At 49.2% G+C, this 20,750-nt stretch overlaps 1 protein-coding gene across 2 annotated transcripts in view; it reads left to right on the forward strand.

The window, feature by feature from the left end:
• The window catches only part of LOXL2 (lysyl oxidase like 2), a 92,081-nt gene that overhangs the window by 18,754 nt on the left and 52,577 nt on the right, over nucleotides 1–20,750 (forward strand). For both annotated transcript variants that reach the window (XM_045055385.1, XM_003984692.5), the window contains exons 2-3: nucleotides 10,413–10,836; nucleotides 17,084–17,259. In XM_045055385.1, the coding sequence (XP_044911320.1) occupies nucleotides 10,482–10,836; nucleotides 17,084–17,259 (531 nt within the window). In that variant the 5' untranslated portion in view covers nucleotides 10,413–10,481. The remainder of the gene's footprint in view (nucleotides 1–10,412; nucleotides 10,837–17,083; nucleotides 17,260–20,750) is intronic.

Genomic DNA, 20,750 nt, shown 5'->3' on the forward strand with positions numbered 1-20,750 from the left:
TCTTTTTTTTTTTTTAATGTTTTTATTTATTTTTGAGACAGAGAGAGACCAAGCATGAGCAGGGGAGGGGCAGAGAGAGAGGGAGACTCAGAATCTGAAGCAGACTCCAGGCTCTGAGCTGTCAGCACAGAGCCCGATGCGGGGCTCGAACCCACGGACTGTGAGATCGTGACCTAAGCCGAAGTCGGATGCTCAACCAACTGAGCCACCCAGGCGCCCCTCAGAGGAAGTGGGTCTTGATGAGCTGCCATTCCCCATGGGTCTGCCATGTGGGCCCCGTAGACACAACCGTTCTCCCCTCTGGGTGTCAGCATTGCTCACTGCCTCAGACATTCACAGGCCCTGAGCGTGTCGGGTCCAGCATGTGGGTAGGGGCTCATCCTTTGAGGGCAAACAGGTGTGTACAGGGGGTTGGCACATTTCGCAGGAAATCAGATGTGATGGGTTGGTACTATGCCTTACTCTGCGTCTCTTAGAGCCCATCTTACAGCCCAAGACTTTCGTCTAGATACTAAGCATTGATTATCTGTGGGGGCGAGATTTTATTATCCCAGGGCATCTTCGTCCCCCATAAATCACCCCGTCTGCCTACCACCTTCACTACACAGAGTGAACTTCAGAGGTAAGCAGGCACCTACGTCAGCTGATCTGAAAGGCACAGGAAGGTCCACCTACTCATGAAAAACCCGTTGCCCTTACTTCTAACACGGTGCAATATGTAAAATTGGACTACTGGAATTCGTATCTAGGAGTTCTTTGTTACAACGTAAAAGTCCTTAGAGCAATAATTAATTTATTCTTTAATGTGTTAAATTCCTAAATACGATCATTTCACGAGGAATGAATTTATCACCTTGCTTTTCAATGCACCTAGATCAGAAGAAAAAGGCAGTTTGGGTAGGGGTGAAGATGTGAGGAGGAATTTATATTTATTCACTCAATAACTATTTGCTGAGTACTGTAGGTCCTCAAATCAAGGGGTACTGAGCTGGCAGGAAGGCAAGAAGAAAACTAATGTGCATGAGTCTATGCTGTATGCTAGGAACTTTTACATGATTTCATTTAATCTACACACACACACACACACACACACACACTCACACACACACCTCATTGCACTTTGTAGATAAAAGAAATGAAGACCAAGAGTTTAATGGATTGGCCCATGGTCCATGGTTAGTAGTTGGCAGAGCCTTTTCTTGACCTTGGGTGTCTTGGCCCATTGGGTGCCTTCGTGTCCAATTCTATCTCTCTGAGATGCCTTTGTCTGTCCTAGGCTCTAAATTTTGGCTCTAAGAACTTGGTTCTTAGTCAGGCTCTAAGTTCTTGGTTTTTCAGTCAGGCTCTAAGTTCTTGGCTGAGGTCAGCTTGCAGAGGATCTGGAAGCATCCGGCTGGACCCCAGGATGCAGCCAGGGACCATGACAAGACCTCAGGTTCTCAGTCTCTTCTGTAACCTGAGTCCCTGCCACCCCTAGCCTCCAGCCCCTCATCTGTGCCATGAAGAGGGTGGGCTGGGACAGGGAAGGCAAGCAGATGTCAATTTGCATGTCAGATTCAACCAGCTAATGGTGGCTATCTAGGGTGTCTGGGAGCAAGACGTAAGAGGCAAGAGTGCTGGCATGGGTTTGTGATGACTGCCACAGGGCGGGGCGGGAGAAGGGCGGCGTGCCCGCTGGGCGTTTGCCATCCTGGGCACTGGATGAATAATCTTAAGAACTTTCTGGTTCTAAGATTTTATGAATCCACTGAAGTCCCAAATGGCCTAGGTGAGAAGACAGTTGGTATGGGTTGAACTGTGTCCCTTACCTTGCTCTGGTCAGTCTTTCTGGGGGCTAATCCCTCCCTCTCTGAACCCGGATCCTGATTCTGCTGCTGAAGTGGTGCTTCCTCCCTGGATCTCTCACTATCACCAACTGATGCTCTGCTACTGAGCCCACCCCAAACACGTGTTCCACGACCCCTCCGTGTGCGCGTCTACTCCGTGCCACGGCTGCTCCAGCCACATCCGCTGATCTGATCGGATGGCCATCTGATGCTTGATGTGCCTCTCCGCGGTGATTTAAAAACAACCTCTATGCTAGGATCATAGGTCAAAACGCTATTCAAGTAAAGTGGCTGGGAGGGGACCTTTGATTCCCTCATCTTCCACTGTGTAGGTCCTCTTGCCTCCCGGCGGCCCCTCCTCTCGTGTCTATTGGCACCACTGGTTCCCCGGAAGGTCCAGTTGAGTATCTTGGAATCAGAACACAAAGGTCCAAACCCTGCCTTCACCACCTCCGAGCGCTATTGATTTGGGGATGCTTTACTTTTAGAGACTGAATTTCCACTTTTGATTATGGAAATAACCATACTTGCTGACTCTGAATTCCCCTCCTGCTCTGAAGATCTGCCCATCCATCCTTTTCCAGCCCCTTCTAAAAACCGTGTTCGGAAGCCACCTCTTTCTGTCCCTGCACAGATTGCTTATTTCCACACCTATTGCTCTAGTCACATCATATGCTCTAGTCCAGACTACTCCACGTTTTCTTTTCCTAATTCTTCTTCCCAGCCTTGCTCAAGGCCTTCCTCCTCCCCTAGCCTCTCCTGACCTTTGTACTGAAGTGGGAGGAGTCCTGGATTTGGGAACCAGGAGATATAAATTATCCGCTGCGCTTGCTCCCTTAGCCAGGTGACCCCCGACACGGCCTTCCCCTTTCAAATGGCCCTGCATGGTCCTTTCTGGCAAAAACCTTCTCTGATTTTGTTCGAACTCACACAGACCTCTTGTATCCATACATCCATAACTCTTTTTTTAATGTTTATTTTTGAGAGAGAGAAAGAGCATGAGGGGTAGAGAGAGAAGGAGACACAAAATCCGAAGCAGGCTCCGGGTTCAGAGCTATCAGCACAGGGCCCAGCGCAGGGCTCCACCCCATGAACTGTGAGATCATGAACTCAGCTGAAAGTCGGATGCTTAACCAACTGAGCCACCCAGTGCCCCCCCTAAACCCATAAGTCTTAATGTTCCCGTAGTCTGGGCCCAACTATTTAAAACTTGAGTACATTCTCTTCTTATAATTCTCCCATTCCAGAGAGATGGGACCAGCCCAAGAGACAATGGGAGAAAAATGAGAACAGAATTTACATTCTAGATGGGGAGATAGGACCAATCCCACAAGAATGTGAGCACCTTCCGTTTCTTAGGTCTCTCCCACAGCAGCTAGCTCCATACTGGGTACAAAATGGGTGCTCAACACTGGGTGTTATATGCAAGCTATGGATCACAGGAATCTACCCCCCAAACCAAGAGCACACTGTATACACTATATATTAGCCAACTTGACAATAAATTATATTTAAAAAAATAAATAGGTGCTCAGTTAAATACTCAGTAAGTATGATAGTACTTTTCATTTATACAGATTCTATGAACTGAAAGGAGCCGAATAAGGAGGTAGGGCACAGGAACTAGGAGGTCATACAGACTGTCCCTCCATTCTTGCAAGAACAGAAGGGACGGGGTGTTTTTCTGCACCCTAACTTATCGTCACCTCCTCTGAGAGGATAAATCCACAGAGGGAGCTTTACTGTACCAAAGTTCAGTCCCAAACCCTGCAATTGTTCAGTTAAAAAAAATGACATTTTCCCCTGCTCTAATGATCCTTTCTGGAAGGAGCATGTATGCAATACAAGACATTATTTACGGTAATGGCAGAAAGTTGAGGGAGTCTTTCTTGTTTGAGGTTTGGCCGCTGTCGGTCACCCCTCCCCTCTATTCTCACAGCAGAAAATTCACACAAGGCACCTACAGCAGATGAGAGCAGTCGCTTTGTATGAGAAAGCCAGGACTGGGGAAGGCAGCTTGGGCCACGATGGGGCTCCCACCTCCCAGGGAAAAGTGAGGATGACCTAATCCAGTTTTCCTCGGCTTTGCCCCTGTTTTCATTGGCTGAATATATTTTCTCACAGGTCCGAACGATGTATATATTTTACAGAGAGGAACACTGAAGAAGGGGAAATGGTTTGCTAGGGGTAATAGAGCACTCCCACTGTGCCAACCCAGCTATAACCTCAGAACGTCTGCCCCATGGCAGGTCTGTTGTTTACAAGTAAAACTGCGACACTTACCCACCACCTGCGAGGCCTGCGGTTTGCCTGGCCTCTTCTGCACCGCCCCCCACCCCCACCCCACCTTCCAGGAATGAGGATGGGTCTACCCTGAGCCAGCTGTACCCTGTCCTTATCCAAATCTTTTAAAGTAAGGGACTAACATGCCAGGGTCCGCGCTAAGCCTGGGGGCCGGGTCGAGTGCCAGATCACCCACGCGGGCGCGAGCAGAAAGGGGACACCCGCTCCCACGGAGCCTGGCACTGCCCTGCCCAATCCGTCCTCACCCGGCCTGGTTCCTGAAAAGGCCCGAGGGAGGCAACGGGGCCAGCAAGTCCAGGCCGCCGGGTCAGCGCCCCCGCCCCGCGCTGGGGCACTGAGCACCACCGCCCCGGGCCCCGGGCCCCGCCCCCGCAGCTGGGTCTGGAACCTCCCCCTTTCTGGCCCTGCAGGGCGGGGCTCGGGTCTCCCTGGGTCATCAGCGTCTCTGGACAGCGCAGCCTTTCAGAAACATTGGGACCACCCTGGACAGATTCCCTGCCGGCCACCTTGCTCCAGGCAGCTGGAGCCTCAGGCCGAGGAGGGGCTGAACCCAAGCTCAAGTGCAAGGCTCTTGGGTAGAGCAGGCGAGGCCTGAACTGGGTGGCAGTGAAGCAGCGGCCAGGAGCGACCACAGGGCATTTTGCTCTCCACCCACCCAAGCTTTGCTTTGGACGTTGGTTTCCACCTGGTAGTTTTTCCCTCCTGAGGGTTGTTTGGATGCCAGGGAGAAAAATGGATTTTACAAAGCAATCATGGAAAGGAACATTCAGGAGAGAAAGCATGAAGAGATAATTTCAGAAGGGAGGGAGGGAAGAAGGAAGGAAGGGAGGGAGGGAGGGAGGAAGGAAGGAAGGAAGGAAGGAAGGGAGGGAGGGAGGAAGGAAGGGAGGAAGGAAGGAAGGGAAAGGAAGGAAGGAAGGGGAAGGAAGGAAGGAAGGAAGGAAGGAAGAAGGAAGGAGGAAGGAAGGAAGGAAGGAAGGAAGGAAGGAAGGAGGAAGGAGGAAGGAAGGAAGGAAGGAAGGAAGGAAGGAAGGAGGAAGGAAGGAAGGAAGGAAGGAAGGAAGGAAGGAAGGAAGGAATGCAGGTGGCCAATAGCAAGGAGTGGGGGGCTCAACCTCACTAGTAACAAAAATGCTAGTTAAAACAAAATACCCTTTCCAGCTTCTCAGATACAGAAAAGTTTGAAAACATGGCCTTAGCTAGAATTTTGAATTTGTGGGGAAATCTGCATACTACTGGCCAATGTATAAATTGACAGTCTTGCCGGACGGTCTTCTAGTTTTGCAAAAGTATTGACTTTTTACCAGCTCTTTGACCCAGCGGTTTTACTTTTTGGAATTGATCCCAAGATTGTGCAAAGTTTTAGCTCCAAGGATATTCATGTCAATAATATTTATAGCAGTAAAAAATTCTGTGATAAGATTATCCAATTTTATCATGTATTAATAAAAACAATCTTGTAAAAGAATGGTCAGGGTGGCATAATATTCACAACATACTGTTAAATGTGAAAAGCAGTTTGCAGATAAGTATGTAGAAAATTATCCCCCTGTTTGGAAAGGATATACGTATGTACAGAAAAAAAGGCTGGAGGGATATATACCCCCATGTTGATAATATTTACCTCTGACAGTGATATTGTGAATTATTTTCTTCCTTTTACTTGTTTGCGTTACCCAGATTTTTATCATTAGCTTGTATAACATTTATAATAAGGAAGAAAAAAAGCATAAAAGTTATTTCTAAAAGAAGAGAGAAGCATCTGGGTCTAATTCTTTACAATCCCCCAGAGTAAGAAGCAGAAGGCCCCACAGAAGAAGCAAAAAAATTCAGGAGCACTTTTCTAGGAAAGATTTAGGAGTTGAACGCTGGCCATTCCCACAGATTGGAGAATCCAAGAAGCTGGGTGGAACAGTTTATAGATATACACATCCAAGAGAGTAAGATTTCTTTTTAAAAATTTCAGGGCCACATATTCTTTTCATTTCTTTCTGAGACATGAATAGATGATCTAGGGGCACCTGAAGCTCTCCTGTGAGGGGGAGCCTGGTGGTGGGGGGTAGGGGAGACAGGCAAATCCTGGACTGGGGTGGGCTGCTAGAGGTAGTAAAGCCTGGTGGGGGGGAGGGCATAGCCTGGGTCAGTCTGTTGCCCATATTCAGAGCCTGGCTTGCACATCGTACCATCAGTGCAACCTTGGGTGACTTGCCAAACTTCTCTGTGCATCATTTTCCTCCTGAGGATAATCATGGGGTTTACCCCATTTGAATCAGGTATGTTAGGACACACAGGTGGTTTGAAGGAAGAAGTTTATACTCATTGATTCCTAGAAACAGGAAACAAGGCACACCACGGGGACCACATGCAGAAGCACCAGGGTCGGTCCAAGGCAGAGGGAGTGAAGGGAAACTGAGGGCTGTGACTGCCCCAGGAAGGAATGGATGAGGCTAAAGAAGCAGGCTAAGCAACTTGAGGACCAGCCAATTGAATAATATCGGCTCACTCTGGGGCATTAGGAGCTGTCTCTAGTTGTCTGGTACCTGGCACTGGGGTGATTAGGGCAGGGGGGTAATGCCCCAGGGGGGATCCTAAGATTGTATGAGATTTGGGTAAGGAGGTAGTTGGGGGGGGGCGTGGCTCTGGATTGGTTGGTTTGCCTGGGAAAAGTGCACCTGTAAGGAATTAACTAACCCTGGGAAGGTTAATTGTGTAAAGCACAAGCAAAATACTATTTTAAAGGAAATCAGAGGACACATTCATTCTGATTAGAGGAAGAATTTCCTGCGCCCTTTAGGGCCCTTCTAGCTGGGCACCTGACACATTGGCACCTGACAGATTAACAGGAGAAAATCAAATTTAATTTCATACATATGGGGAATCTACACAGACATGGAAATTCCAAGGACAGGCAAAAGGAGGTTCATTTGTCTTCATGAAGTAAAGGAAGGGGGTAGGGGTCTGGGACTTCAAAGGGAAGAATGCAGTTCACGGGAAGATGATAAAGAGTAAATGTTTGGTAAACAATGTTTGCAGGGGCGGGGGCGGAGGGGGCGGGGGTGGGGGGAGCACTCAAGCCAACTCGGAAACAATGGGACACACAGGACTTTGATCAAACAGGCCTTGCTAGGTTCCTCCCTGTCTACCACACCTGGTTCACATCATAATGTAGTTCTCTATGGTGACAGCTCTCTTCCTGGAGCAGGTTCTCCATCTAAATATTTTTTAGGCAGTTAAAGGGGAGGGAAAGAGCTTTTCCTGAATCTGCTAGGTTTTGATTGCTTTGAACTCAAAAATAATCTTCATGCTAAAGTGGCCCATCTTGGAGTGGCCTGCCCTTGGCCCCCACAGGGGCATCTGGGAAGGTTTCCTTGAAGAATGGAAGGGGCTGTGACACACACTCTTTGGAGGGAAGGGGAGCGAGAGAGGATGGGGACATAGTGATGTGTAAAACTTAAACCAAGTATAGGCTGCTGTGATCGGACAGGTGACATGTGAAAGTCTGGAGCGAGGGCAGGGAGAGAGGGGTAGTTGGAACTGAAGCCAACAGTGTAGCTATGTGCCGATTGTAGCTGCTATGTGCGACTTCTACGGGGCAGGCAGAATTTGGGCATTTCTTACATGTGCTGGTGGATCGTTGATGTCTTGGTAGCTTGGGAGTGGCTAGTTCTGGCTTTGCCTGCCCGAAGGGGCAACTCCAATAAAGTCCTCAGTCCTCCCTCGTTCTTGATTTTCTCCCTCGTAATAGAATCATAATCCCTGCCTCCCTCACCACGCCCCACGGTTGTAGTGAGGTTCAGTCGAGCTTGTGGATGCAATTGTGCAACAATGGGAAGGAAGTGTGGCCGGGGCACAGGAGGCGAGGATGCTTCCCTTCAGAGCCAGAGTTGCTGGCTATGGTCTGAAGGGGGCCACTGCAGGAACCCCTGCGACTTTCCGACCTTGTTTGTGACTCACAGGATGATGACGAATGGATCTCCAGTGTAACCCGAACTAGCTTGTCTCCCTAACAGTGGCCCCGCACCCGCTACAGGGCACTGGGCACTGCCTGGCCCTCCCGGCAGACGTGGAGCTGCCTCTCCAAGTTAGATCATCCCCCCTGGGCAGCTCTGGGCAGTTATCTGGTCCTTCCTTGATGGTGACGTGCCATGAACTGAACACAATTAGCCTAACCCTCTGTACCTGATTAAAATAGAAAGTATTATACTTCTGGCTTCCACGTACTAGTCCTGGTTTTCCTTCTGGGGCCCCATATTCCAAGACTACTTCCTCTCCTGTGAAACATACCTGCAGTCCTTTTAAGCTAGTGATTCCTTTCTCTGAATTATGGAAACACTGAGACACATGATCTACGTGGTTATCTCTTGCTATAGCCCTCCCTGTAGAATTCTTAGAGGTAGGCGCCACTGGGCTACGATGACCACAATTGTGAGAATTTACATTTTTTATTTAGCAAATGCTCCTGCCGCACTTACAGTATGTGCCAATCATTCAATCTCTGTAACATTTCGGTGAGCTACATAGTATTATCCCCATTTTATAGGTAGGAAGCACAGAGAGGCACGGAGAAGTTAAGTATTTGCCCGAGGCTGCACAGCTGGTAGGTGTCAGAGTGAGGATTCAAATGCAAATCATATGGCTCTAGAGTCTGTGCTCCCCACTCCTCTGCTGTCCAGTCTTCCCCCACCTGATCACAGGCCGCTCAGCCCTCTCCTGTCTGCCTCCCCTCTGTGCTAAGAGCAGACTAGACTCGGCCCCCCAGCACCCCTCAGGGAGAGAAACCATGCAAAAGGACGGACCTGTCACCAGGACGTCACTGGCATCAGGACTGCTGCCTGAGGCTTCTGCTTGCAGAAACCATAGCTCAGCTAAGGACAGGCCCTGCGTGAGGGCTGTTTAAGGAGACTTTGCCCCTGACCCCCTCGCTCAGCAGCCTCACCAGACTGCGGTCCAGAGTATGAGCTGTAATGAGATCTGAGGTGTGGGTGGGCAGCGTGCCGGTGTGTCTGAAGGCCCGGAGCCTGAGAGCAGAGCCATAGGAAGGCTCAGATGGGTGTGCAGAGAGAACAGCCCATGTTATGCTGGTGTTTCTCCTGGTGTTCTCTGTACCTGGAAGAGGCCATTTCCGTCCAGCTGAGCTAACGTCCCGAAGGAGGGAGGACATCGCACACGGGAACACCTGGAGAACACACCCAGGGCCCCCCCCCATGCAGTGCGCTTAAGCGCCATGCCTCACCAGTGGCTCAGTCCCTGGAACCAGATCACCCTCTCATGCAATAAACGTGTCCATGAACCTGTAATGTTTACTCTGGAGGAACCAAAGAAGAACGAGCTACAATTCCTGCCCTCGAGAAGTTTGTAACCTACCTGGGGACATGGAAGTGTCTGGAAAGGTTGAGAAGAATGTCTAGATAATGAGCCCACCTTGGAAGGAGAGAGCCACAGAGGCCGCTTCAGTAGGGATGTTGCATAAAGGAGGCGGGAACTGGTCTGGGCCCTGGGGAACGAGCTGTACAGAGGTGGGGAGAAAGAGGAAGAGTGTGCTGGATGCCCTCTGATTGCCCTGTCTACTGCTGCCCTCTCTCCCCACCATCCCCTCTGCCCCAGGAAACCAACCCATACAGACTGCACTCCCCGCGCCCCCCCCCCCCCCCCCCCGGGGCTTGGCCTCATCCTGCAGGGTGAGCTTGCCCAATAGGAGACACTGGAAAGAGAGCAGAAGACAGAAGAGAGTGAGGTCAGGCATTTTTATTCTTCCTGCTCCTGTTGCTGTGGTTTGGCTCTAAGACCCTTCACTGAAGCCACAGCTCCAAACAGGCGACCCGCTCAGCTTGGCCATGCTCTCTGGTCCTGTCACTCCCTCCCCAACCACCCAAGCTGGAGCCGGAAGGGTCTTGCCTCTATTGCCAGCCCAGAGCACTATGTTATCTTTTGTTTGTTCCTCTGAGCTCTGCTCAGAGCTCGTGTTTGAGATGGTCTTTTTTTAAAACTCTGCTCAAATTAAGTTTGAATGTGCTCTGGTTCCTGCCAGGAACCCTACTGAAAACACACACACACACACACACATACGCACACACACACTCACACACACACATTTCAAAGATATGGAATGGTAGATGAGCAGAACAGGTGAGAATTCACAGACCTGTCGGCTGAAGTGTAAGGTGGGAGAAGACAGGGGTCGGGGTCCAGAATGTCAAGAGCTTCAAATACTAAGCAAAGGAGTAAGGAACTCACCGGACGTTCTCTAGATCCCTATAACCTGCATTCCTCCCTGTCTTCCAGGACACTCCTGCCTGCCGCCCCTCGCCACCCAGCACCCCCTCGGTCAGGTCCTCCAGCCAGAGGACAGGGATGGAGAGGCGCGGAGTCTGGCGCCTTGCCAGCTGTCTGGCCGTGCTCTCGCTGCTCCTGTCCCTGAGCCTGGCACAATACGAGAACTGGCCGCACTACCCTGAGTACTTCCAGCAGCCGGCCCCCGAGTACCACCGGCCTCAGGTGCCCTCGGACGTCGCCAAGATCCAGCTACGCCTGGCAGGCCAGAAGAGGAAGCACAGCGAGGGGCGGGTGGAGGTGTACTACAATGGCCAGTGGGGCACCGTGTGTGACGACGACTTCTCCATCCACGCAGCCCATGTCGTCTGCCGGGAGTTGGGATATGTGGAGGCCAAGTCCTGGACCGCCAGCTCCTCCTACGGCAAAGGGGAAGGTAAAGGCTCTATGCTTTGGAACTGAGTGCTGGTGTCCCTGAAAAGCCCAGGAACGGTCCCCTTTTGCACAGTTAACCTGGTAAAGGAGGCTGCAATTGCTGTCAAGTGTGAATTCCTGGTGATACTTCGGCTGGATAGCCTCCTACGTCTGCGCGGGAAGGTGGGAGCAGACAGGTGCTGGGAAAGGGCACAGTGACCAACCAGCCTGCTTTGGACTTTCCTGGTTTTAGCACATGAAGCCTGCCATCCAGGAAATGCCTCCCCTTGGCCAAAGCAGACCAGTTGGTGACCCTAAGTGAGGGCTGATATCAGGCTGTACCCAGGGCTCTGTGTGCCCTGCCCGGGGGCCGCATCAGCCAGGGGAGGTGGCACCTTTCTCCCAGTCGCCCCCTTGCAGGGGTGCCTTTTGCTTTTTCTCACAAAGGCCACCTATAGGCTCGCATTCCCTGCCTCTCCCCACCATGAGGCTCACATAGCATTCCCGTTGTTAACACTAATACGCTGTTCTGGGCTTGTCTGTGATAGGAACAGAGTTGCTTTGGGTTTTTCACTTTGGTTGGCCTACCCTTTCTTCCCTTGTCAAGATCAAATCAAAATATTTTGGGGGGAAAAAAAGATGTTTTGGTAAAAGCTTTGAGGGAGAGCAAGTGTTGGCGTCCAGAACCCTGAGCTGGGTCCACGGAGCTGGGGAGCTAACCCATAATATTCTCAGTTAAGGTTGGGGCTAGAGTCTAGGACTCTAACTTTTGGAAGCCTCCCAAGTGGTTGTATATATATATCCATGTTTGGTAGTCATGGAAATAGATCATTATGATGATCCCTTTCAACCCTTGCTTTCTGTTACTCTAGCAATGACAGGAAAAAGGAAACCCATCTCATATGTATCTTACCTCCATGCAATTGAGTATGTTCTGTGGAAATAACCAGACCAAGAGACCACACTTAGAGTAAACTGTTCTTGAAGCTACCTCCGGGTTCCCTAGCGGTGCCGAGATTAAAGTAGCAAAGACGAGTTGGCAAATGCTGTCTTCTTTTCAAACCTTTGGACATGTCTCCATACTCGTACATTGCCATGTATTCTGCTGGCCGAGTAATCCAGAGGTAACGTCAGGTTTGTGTTTTCAATCCCAGGCTCTTAAGCCTAGGTCTTTTACAACAAATACTTTTCAGGGCTGTGGGGTTTTTTCAGTGACAACTTTATTTTATTTCTACCCAGACTTAAGGTTTACCTGTCATCAGATTAGATGGATGTGTTTTTTTTCCCCATCCCAAGTTCACCTGACCAGAAGTAGGCATGGGGTTGCCAGGAGGTGGGTTAACCTGGCTCAGACTTCGCCATCCAAGGGGGACGAAGGGAAAAGAGTTAAAGAGAGCAGAGGGAATGTGTGAAGGAGCAGTTAAAACCATGGTGCCTGGAATCCGGGCTGGGTGAATAGAACGGTACTACTTGGGGGACTTGTGTGGAAGGCTGTAATGGGTCAGGGTAGAGACTGCAATACAAGAAGGAGGGTGCTAGAAACATCTTTGGGGATGGGTAGGGATGCGGAAGCACAGCAGAGGGGTTGAAATGGACATTGGGGAGGGGTGCCATTGTTGGTGATGACAAGGTCTAGGCTGAGACCGTGGGAGAGTGGCTGATGTAGGGCGGAGGAAAGGCAGTGGGGTGAGAAACTTTAGTCACAAGATGCCAAAGAGTCCTGGAAGGGTCATCTGTGTGGATATTGAAACCAGCAGGCTCAGGAAAGGAGAAATATCAAAAAGAAAGGGAGAAACAAATGTTAAAAAAAAAAATTGTGATCTGTCATGTCTCCCAGCCTTGGGGATTATGTTGTCTGCGTAAAGTGGCACTTGATTTTTACATCATAAGAGAGAGAGGGAGAGAGAGAGAGAGAGAGAGAGTACAAGCTGGGGAGAGGCAGAAAGAGAGGGAGACACAGAATCCAAATCAGGCTCCAGGCTCCGAGCTGTCAGCACAGAGCCCGACATGGGGCTCGAACTCACAAACTGTGAGATCATGACCTGAGCCGAAGTCGGACGCTTAACCGACTGAGCCACCCAGGCGCCCCTGAATATAAAGATCTTTGAATATCTTCAGCATCAGTTTTGGATTCTCAGCACTGGGTACATGGTAGGCACTCGGTAAATATTAGCTGATTGATTCATTTTGATTTAGAAGAATACTAAAAAGAGCTGACAAGCAGTCATTGGCATAGAGATCAGAGGATGTGACCAGCGCCCAGGGGTGTGCTCCCATGGAAGGAGTTTAGCCTGCAAGTCAGCTCTGTCGGTGAATTGGGAACCCATGGCTGAGCACTTACGAGGCCGTCCCTGTCACCTGCTCCTGATGTGCAGGCAGTAGTAACAAAGCCCCAGGAGAGCATACAGGCCCTCCCAGGTTTTCCAGCCTGGACTGTCAACAGGTCTTTTCCCCTAAAGTGTCTTTGAGCTCAGGGAACTCATGGACCCTTTCAGAGGGTTCTAGAGGGGACAGCTGCTCTATTTCCCACCCTCCGGTTGGGTGTCACAGTGACCTTTGCTTCAGTCTCCAAACCTGAGATCAGATCTGATCGCTCCACTGCCCCCGCCCCCACCCCGTTGTTCAAATCCGAGTGACAAAGCCAGCAGATGACCACAGCGGGGGAGCGGGGTGGGGAGCAGAGGTTCTAACTTGAGCAATTGCCCTGAAAGCAGCAGGGAATACTCTGGCATTCAAAGAGTTTCATTTGTGGTCTCTATCTTCCAAATGGTCTGTTAATTGGTTTCTACATCTCCTCTCCTTTCATCAGGAGGAGCATGTCCTATAGAGTGAATGAATGGACAGAGTAAAATGAAGTTTTGCTTCCGGAGCAGCTGGCCTTTTGTGCCCAAAGTTAGAGCCCCATCTGTGATCCAAGGGCCTCTTTCTAGCAGCTTCGAACTGGGCCCAGAACCACCCTTTATCCCGGCAGGCAGAACCAGGGCTAGCTGCTTGGGGATCAGGACGGTCTAGTTGATAGGAATTAAGCATACTGTTAAGTACTGTTAAGAAAACATACTGTTATCGAATCGGGCCAAATTAGGATATCGTGCCTGGTGACACTGTCTTAGGCTACGTAGAAATTTACACTTCTACAATCTACGAAAAAATAACTGGTGAGAACATGTGAAGCGTAGGATTATTGACAGTGAAGAGTAGCTCTTTGGGATGCCTGGGTGGCTCAGTTAGTTGAGCGTCTGACTTTCAGCTCAGGTCATGATCTCACAGTTTGTGAGTTCGAGCCCTATATCGGGCTTGCTGCTGTCAGCGCAGAGCCCGCTTCAGATCCTCTGTCCCCTTTTCTCTGCCCCTCCCCTGCTCACTCTCTCTCTCTCTCTCAAAAATGAAAAGAAAAGAAAGCAGCTCTTGGGGTCAGCTCTTTGAGGGAAGTTAGTTCCCTTAGCACCCCAGGGAGCTAACTTCAAATGTTCCTTATCAAAAAGTAAAGCAGGTCCTAGAGCACCTGTTCTGCAGTTCCCAATGGTTCTTTTAGCTTTGCGCTGTCCTGCTTCCCATCCCCTTAGCCGGGGTGGTTTCTCTTATCACAGATGGAATAAGGGCCCTGCTCCCTTTCACCATCTCTGTCCCTTCAGCAGCTTTGCCACCGAATTTCCAAAGAAGAGGCCCCACTTCAAACGCGGACGGTCTTTTCCGTTGCTAATACTTAGCAAGACAAACATTGGTTTGTTGCTGAAGCAGCAACTGATTAGGGAGCATATGTTTCCGTGGAGTTCGACGGCTGGGAAGCAAGGCCAAATTGAGAAACCAGTTGGAAAACCTCAGCCCAGATGTTTTCAATAAGCTTGTTGTTCCCCACAATGTGTCTGAGGTGCTCTGGTTCAGGCCCTGACCAGCCATCCGTCACAGCGAACACATTTCAGAAGGTCCCCGGAGTCAGGGACTGGCCCCGCATCCTCTCTGACCTTGAAGAACCTCAGATTCTCCTCAATTTTCTTGCCTCTATAATGGGAGTGTTTTTATCTGTGTTTTCCTTTCCTCGTGGAAACAGCGGGATTCCCTGTTTTTCTGATTTACTGGAAGGAGGAAGGCAAGGGGGGCTGGGCACGTACTGGGCACATACATTATCTCATCAAATCTCCATGGTGACCTGTTTGTTGGGGATTCTTGTTTCCACTTTAGAAATGGGAAACAGGTTTGGTTAAGTAGATGGCCAAGTTATGTGGTGCCCAAGCCCGAGGCAGAGAGAGTTTGAGCCCAGGTTATCTGGCTCCTTTATAGTATAGAGCCCTGCCTGAAGCCATGAGGAAAAGGAGACATTTGACTTTGTTTCCTTTCATTTTGTAGGGGTTCTTACGAAAATCACTATTTGAAAACCCTTTAGCACTTTAAAAAAATTATTTTTAATTGTGATAAAATACACATAAAAATGTGCCGTCTTCATCACAATTCAGTGTACAACTCAGTAGTGTTAGTACCTTCATATTGTTGTACGACCAATCTCCTGAACGCTTTTTTAACTTGCAGAACTGAAACTCAGTCCTTACTCAACAACCGCTCCTCCTTCTCCCCTCTCCCAGCCCCTGGCAACCTCCATTCTACTGTCTGTCTTTATGAACTTGACTCCTCTAAGGACCTCATCTAAGTGGAATCATCTAGCTTCTGTCATTTTGTGACTGGTTTATTTCACGTAGCGTAATATCCTGAAGGTCCATCCATGTTGCAGCCTGTCTTAGAATGTCCTTCCTTTTTAAGGCTGAGTAATAGCCCAGTGTGGATATAGACCACAATTTGTCAATGGACCCTTGAGTTGCTTCCAGCTTTTGACGATTGTGAATAATGCTGTATTGCACGTGGGTGTGCAACTATCTCTTTGACACCCTGCCTTCAGCTCTTTTGGGTATATACCCAGAAGTGGGGATTGCTGGATCGCATGGCAATCCCATTTTTATTTTTAAAATATTTATTTATTTATTGAAGTGTAGCCGACACACAATGTTCCATTAGTTTTGGGGTGTACAACATAGGGACTGGAAAAGTCTCTGCGTTACACTGTGCTCACCAGGAATGTAGCTGCTACCACCTGTCACCATATAGTGCTATTACAATACCATTGACTATATTCCCTGCTGTGACTTTCATCCCCACGACTTACTCATTCTATAACTGGAAGACGGTACCCCCCATTTTTAATTTCTTGAGGAGCCGCCATACTGTTTTCCACAGTGGCCACACCATTTTACATTTTTGCCAACCACTAGTGCATGAGGGTTCCAGCTTTTCCACCACTTTACTGACACTTGCTATTTTCTGTCCTTTTGGTAGTAGCCATTCCAGTGGGTATGAGGTGATGTCTCATTGTGACCAACCCTCTAGTACTTTGCATGCTGAATTCTCTACTTAGTGCAGATCAGGTAGAGACACGGAGGTGAGCAGAATTCCACAGGGCCCCCCAGGCAGATTGTTCGCCTGACTTCTGGAACGTGAGGAAGCAGCTCTGTGGGTTGGTCTAGCCGGGCCATCTTGGATTCATTGGCTAGGAAACATCAGGAAGTGAGAAGAGCACTTGCTGGACCAGGTTCTGGGTTCAGGGGGTGAACCTCACTGGGTTCAGTGGGAATACTAATGCCTTGAGGCACCCAAGAGTCAGGGGAGGTGATACGTATGAAAATGCTGGAAAAACCCCAAACCTTCAGTTGCAGGATAGCTTACATTTTCCCCAAGGGGTCAGAGTTCAGCCTCCTCTGCGGATGGAAGGTGAGTCTGGCTTGTGCCATAGTCAGCATCACTAAAATCACCATCGTCATTATTGTTACCATGCTTGAGTAACTACGGGCCAATGATAAACTAGGCATGCACCATGTATTATCTCTAATCTGTATACACAGCCCTGCAGTTGAGGTGTCTGACGAGAGGGGCTTTGACCAAGGCCATATAGCTAAGTGGCTCTGCCAGCATTAAACCCAGCTTAGTATCCAACATCTCTGTTCTTTCTCCCACGCCACGTGACTTCTGGGCTCAAATTTGGTTTCTGTTCATATCACATTCAGTCTACCACATCCCCAGATCACATCAGCTGTCCACTCTGGAACGGGAATCCAGATGGTCTAGAATTATACCCAATATATGAAACATACTAAAGATCGATGGATGACCACAATAACTGCTAAAATGAGAGAAAAATTCTCTTCCTGTGTATGGCGTTGGTGCCCCCAAAGACTCAAACCTCCTTTGACGCAGTGCTTGGTCTCTCTCTTCTCTGCTTCCTTCAGGGCCCATCTGGTTGGACAATATCTACTGCACTGGCAAAGAGGCCACCCTCGCAGCTTGCTCCTCCAATGGCTGGGGTGTCACCGACTGCAAGCACACAGAAGACGTGGGTGTGGTGTGCAGTGACAAAAGGATTCCTGGCTTCAAGTTTGACAATTCGTTGGTCAACCACATAGAGGCAAGTCTCGTGCTCTTGATGACCCCCTCACGTGAATACTCTCCTTCTTCCATGAAACTCCGTTCTTCCCTACTGATTCCAAGAGGAGTGTGTGAGCACGAAAGAGGGGACCCAAGCCAGCCTGGTTTGGTGCAGGGTAGTTGAGCAGAGGGTTTCTGGGGAAGGGGATACCATCAGTGGGGAAAGGGCATTCCAGACACATTCCAGAATGGCTTGGGTAAGGGCACAGAGGAGCTGAGGCGTCAGCTGGGGATAAATAGGTCAGTACTGCCCAACAGTAGTGGGAAATGAAGCTACAAAGGGTGCACATGAAAGCCCTTCTGTGCTCTTCCCAGGAGCTTGCTCTTTGCACTGAGAAAATGTACTAGTTATCAGTTGCCGTGTAACAAATTACACCCCCCCCCTCCAAATTTTGCAGATTCAAACAACAGACTCTGTTAGCTCACTTAGTTTCTGAGGGTCGGGAATCCACGAGCAGCTCAGCTGGTTGACTCTGATCAGATTCTCTCATGAGGTCACCAGGGGCTGGGGTGACCTCTCCCAAGCTGACTCAGGCAGCTGTTGGCCAGCTTTCGTTTCTTTCTGGCTGTCAGCTGGAACCCTCTGATCCTCTGCACACAACCTCTCTATAGGCTGCCTAAGTATCCTTAAGACGTGGAGGTTGCCCTTCTCCAGAGCGAGTGATTGATTCAAAATGGAAAGAGAGAAAGGGAGAAAACATGGAAGCTACAACCTTTCATAACCTAATCTTGGGAGCAATATACCATCATTTCTGCTATATCCTGTTGGTCACACAGATCAATGTACACAGTGTGGGAGAAGATTACGCAAGAGTGTGAATACAGAAGGTGGAGACTATGGAGGGCCATCTCGGAGGCTGGCTACCAAAGGGCCATTGTTTCCAAATCTAGCTGGGGGTCAGAATCACTTTTAAAATGCAGATACTGGGGCCTCACCCCAGACCTCCTGAATCAGAATCTCCCACTAGGGGAGGAGACTAGTTTTTAAAGCTCTCTCAGATGATTCTGATGTTGCCAGCCTGACCCAAGTCAGCCTTTGGAAATAGCAAAGGACTTGTGACCCTCCTACACTTATGGCTAAATTTCAAAGTTAGCTTTTCAACAAGTTCTCCACCCAAACAACAAAATCAGTAAACGTTTATGGCACTGTCCTTACGTGCAAGGTGTGTGGGGCTGAGGGCGGGAGGAGTGGGCAGCCTCCTCAGCGACGTGGTGGACGTCACCCGCAGGGCACTCTGGGATCTGCCGTGAATCCAGGCCAAGGATCCTTCCCTGTGCTTTAGCCTCTAGCTGACCCCAGGACCCGCGCTGAAGAAAGGCAACTTGAAATTGCCCTATTTGGGCTCCGGAGGAAGTTCTACCCAGACTGTGGTCTTTACATTTTCCTCTCATGAGTCATCCCGTCCTGCTCTTTTCTCATATGTTCCTAGAACACACTGAGTCCACTGGGAACTCGTCCAAGCCTGCGGTATAGCAAAAGGATTTCCAGCTTTCTCTCAGCTGGCAGGATCAGACCAGAGGAGGATGTGACCCTCTTCACATGCCGCTGTTTTATCCGGGAGAAGTAGAAGCGATTGTTGAGGAGTAGACGTGCTTTAGTGTCCCGGTTACCAATGGCAACTTCGCTTTGCTGTGAAGTCTCTGATTTGGAGGATGGGCTCATCCAGCCTAGTTTCACACTTCCCTCTCCACTCCTTGTAACCTCATACGGAATCGTTGGCACCCACTTATATCTAGCTCATCTTTCTAATGTGTCCTGGGGGGAAGGGATATAGCTAATTCACCGTTGTATCCAGTAGAAATAGTGCCAGGAACCTGATGGGGACAGTGTCTCCAACCCCCCAATTTTCTTCTTCCTAGGAATGCATACCAAAGATTGTGATCCCCCAAAGTGAAGAATCTCCCAGGATAAAACATCAAAGGAAACAGTGATAAGCAGCACATAGAAGCAAATCATTCCTTCATAGCATCTTAATAGATGCTTAATAGATATATGAGCTTATTTATAACATCTTTATTTTATTGATAACCTCTTTATTTTAGTTTTATCTTTTTTTAACATTTATTCATTTTTGAGAGACAGAGACAGAGCGTGAGCAGGGGAGGGGCAGAGAGAGAGGGAGACACAGAATCCGAAGCAGGCTCCAGACTCTGAGCTGTCAGCACAGAGCCTGACGCAGGGCTCAAACTCACGAGCCGTGAGATCATGACCTGAGCTGCAGTTGGATGCTTAACCAACCGAGCCACCCAGGGGCCCCTATAACATCTTTCATGGGCTTCTGTTTAGCCAAGAACCTCAGGATAATACGTTTGGATTGCCAAATGAAGATCCGGGCTTCTGGGCATAAGAAAGTCATTGATAGCTTGAATAAAAAGAAGGTGAGCCAAAATGTCAGTGGGTTTGGGGTTGGGGAATGAAAAGACTCATCTGCCATTAGAAAAAAACGATTCTAATTCTGCCATTAGAAAAAAAAAGATCTCTATGAGTGGCACTCCAGCAGAGAAGTGTCTTGAAACTGGCTCGCAGAGAAAGCAGAAACTTGACTGGGTAGAATAGGCAGAGAAGTGAACCCCCAAAATATATTAAGGAGTACTTTTTTATTTTGGAAGTGCTAACAGTCCATCACAAAAGCTCAGTACCTACCTTTATTCTGGACATTCGTTGGGTGCCTGGTGCGCACACAGCATGGTCTGCCATACCCTTCGGGAAAGAAAACATGGCCCTTGTCCTCCTGCCCTTACAGCCTGAGAAGACGAGATGCATGCCTTTAAAAAGCCCGAGGATCATTCCGAGGCAGGGAACCTAGACCCTAAATAAGTTTATAGTAACCTAGAGAGGACTACCCGGGGAATGACTGGTTTGAAGTGTTCCACACTTTCCATCTTCCTAGAAGTCCTCCCTCTTGCTGTCGTACAATCAGGCTGGTTACCACGAGCCAGACTGGGAGCTTTCTTGTCCAGCCACAGACACTGAGGAAACTTTCAACTGATGAGCAGCCCCCGTAACCTCTTCCTTCTGATACCGGCTGAACGTAGGTCATGAAAGGGCCCACATCTCAAGATGTCTGAGGAGAACCTTTGAGAGTTACCACTGCATCTAAGACTTTGTAGCTAAAGCTCATGTTTACCGTCAGAGCTGGCCTGATAGGTAGGGAGCTGCCCGGCCCACCTTACAGGGGGTATTTGTGGGATGCTGGGAAGTTTCTCTGAAGTACCTCGTGTAATAGCCTGTGTCAGTAGCTGAAGTCATGGAATCATTCCTCTTGGCTAAAGAAATGTCCCCTATTAAACAGTTGTGGATGAGAGGAAGAAGTGTAGGCTGGTGAATGTGCAGTTAGGTGGGGTCACAATGTGATGACTAATGGTGCCTGGGAGAACTGTGGGCTAATCAGCGTGAACACAGCGGTATTTTCTGGGGCCTTGTTCCTGCCTCTCCTACAGCGGAAATTTGCATGGAGATTAAAATGTGCA

Source organism: Felis catus, chromosome B1, assembly GCF_018350175.1.
Source record: "Felis catus isolate Fca126 chromosome B1, F.catus_Fca126_mat1.0, whole genome shotgun sequence".
Classification (NCBI taxonomy): Eukaryota; Metazoa; Chordata; class Mammalia; order Carnivora; family Felidae; genus Felis; species Felis catus.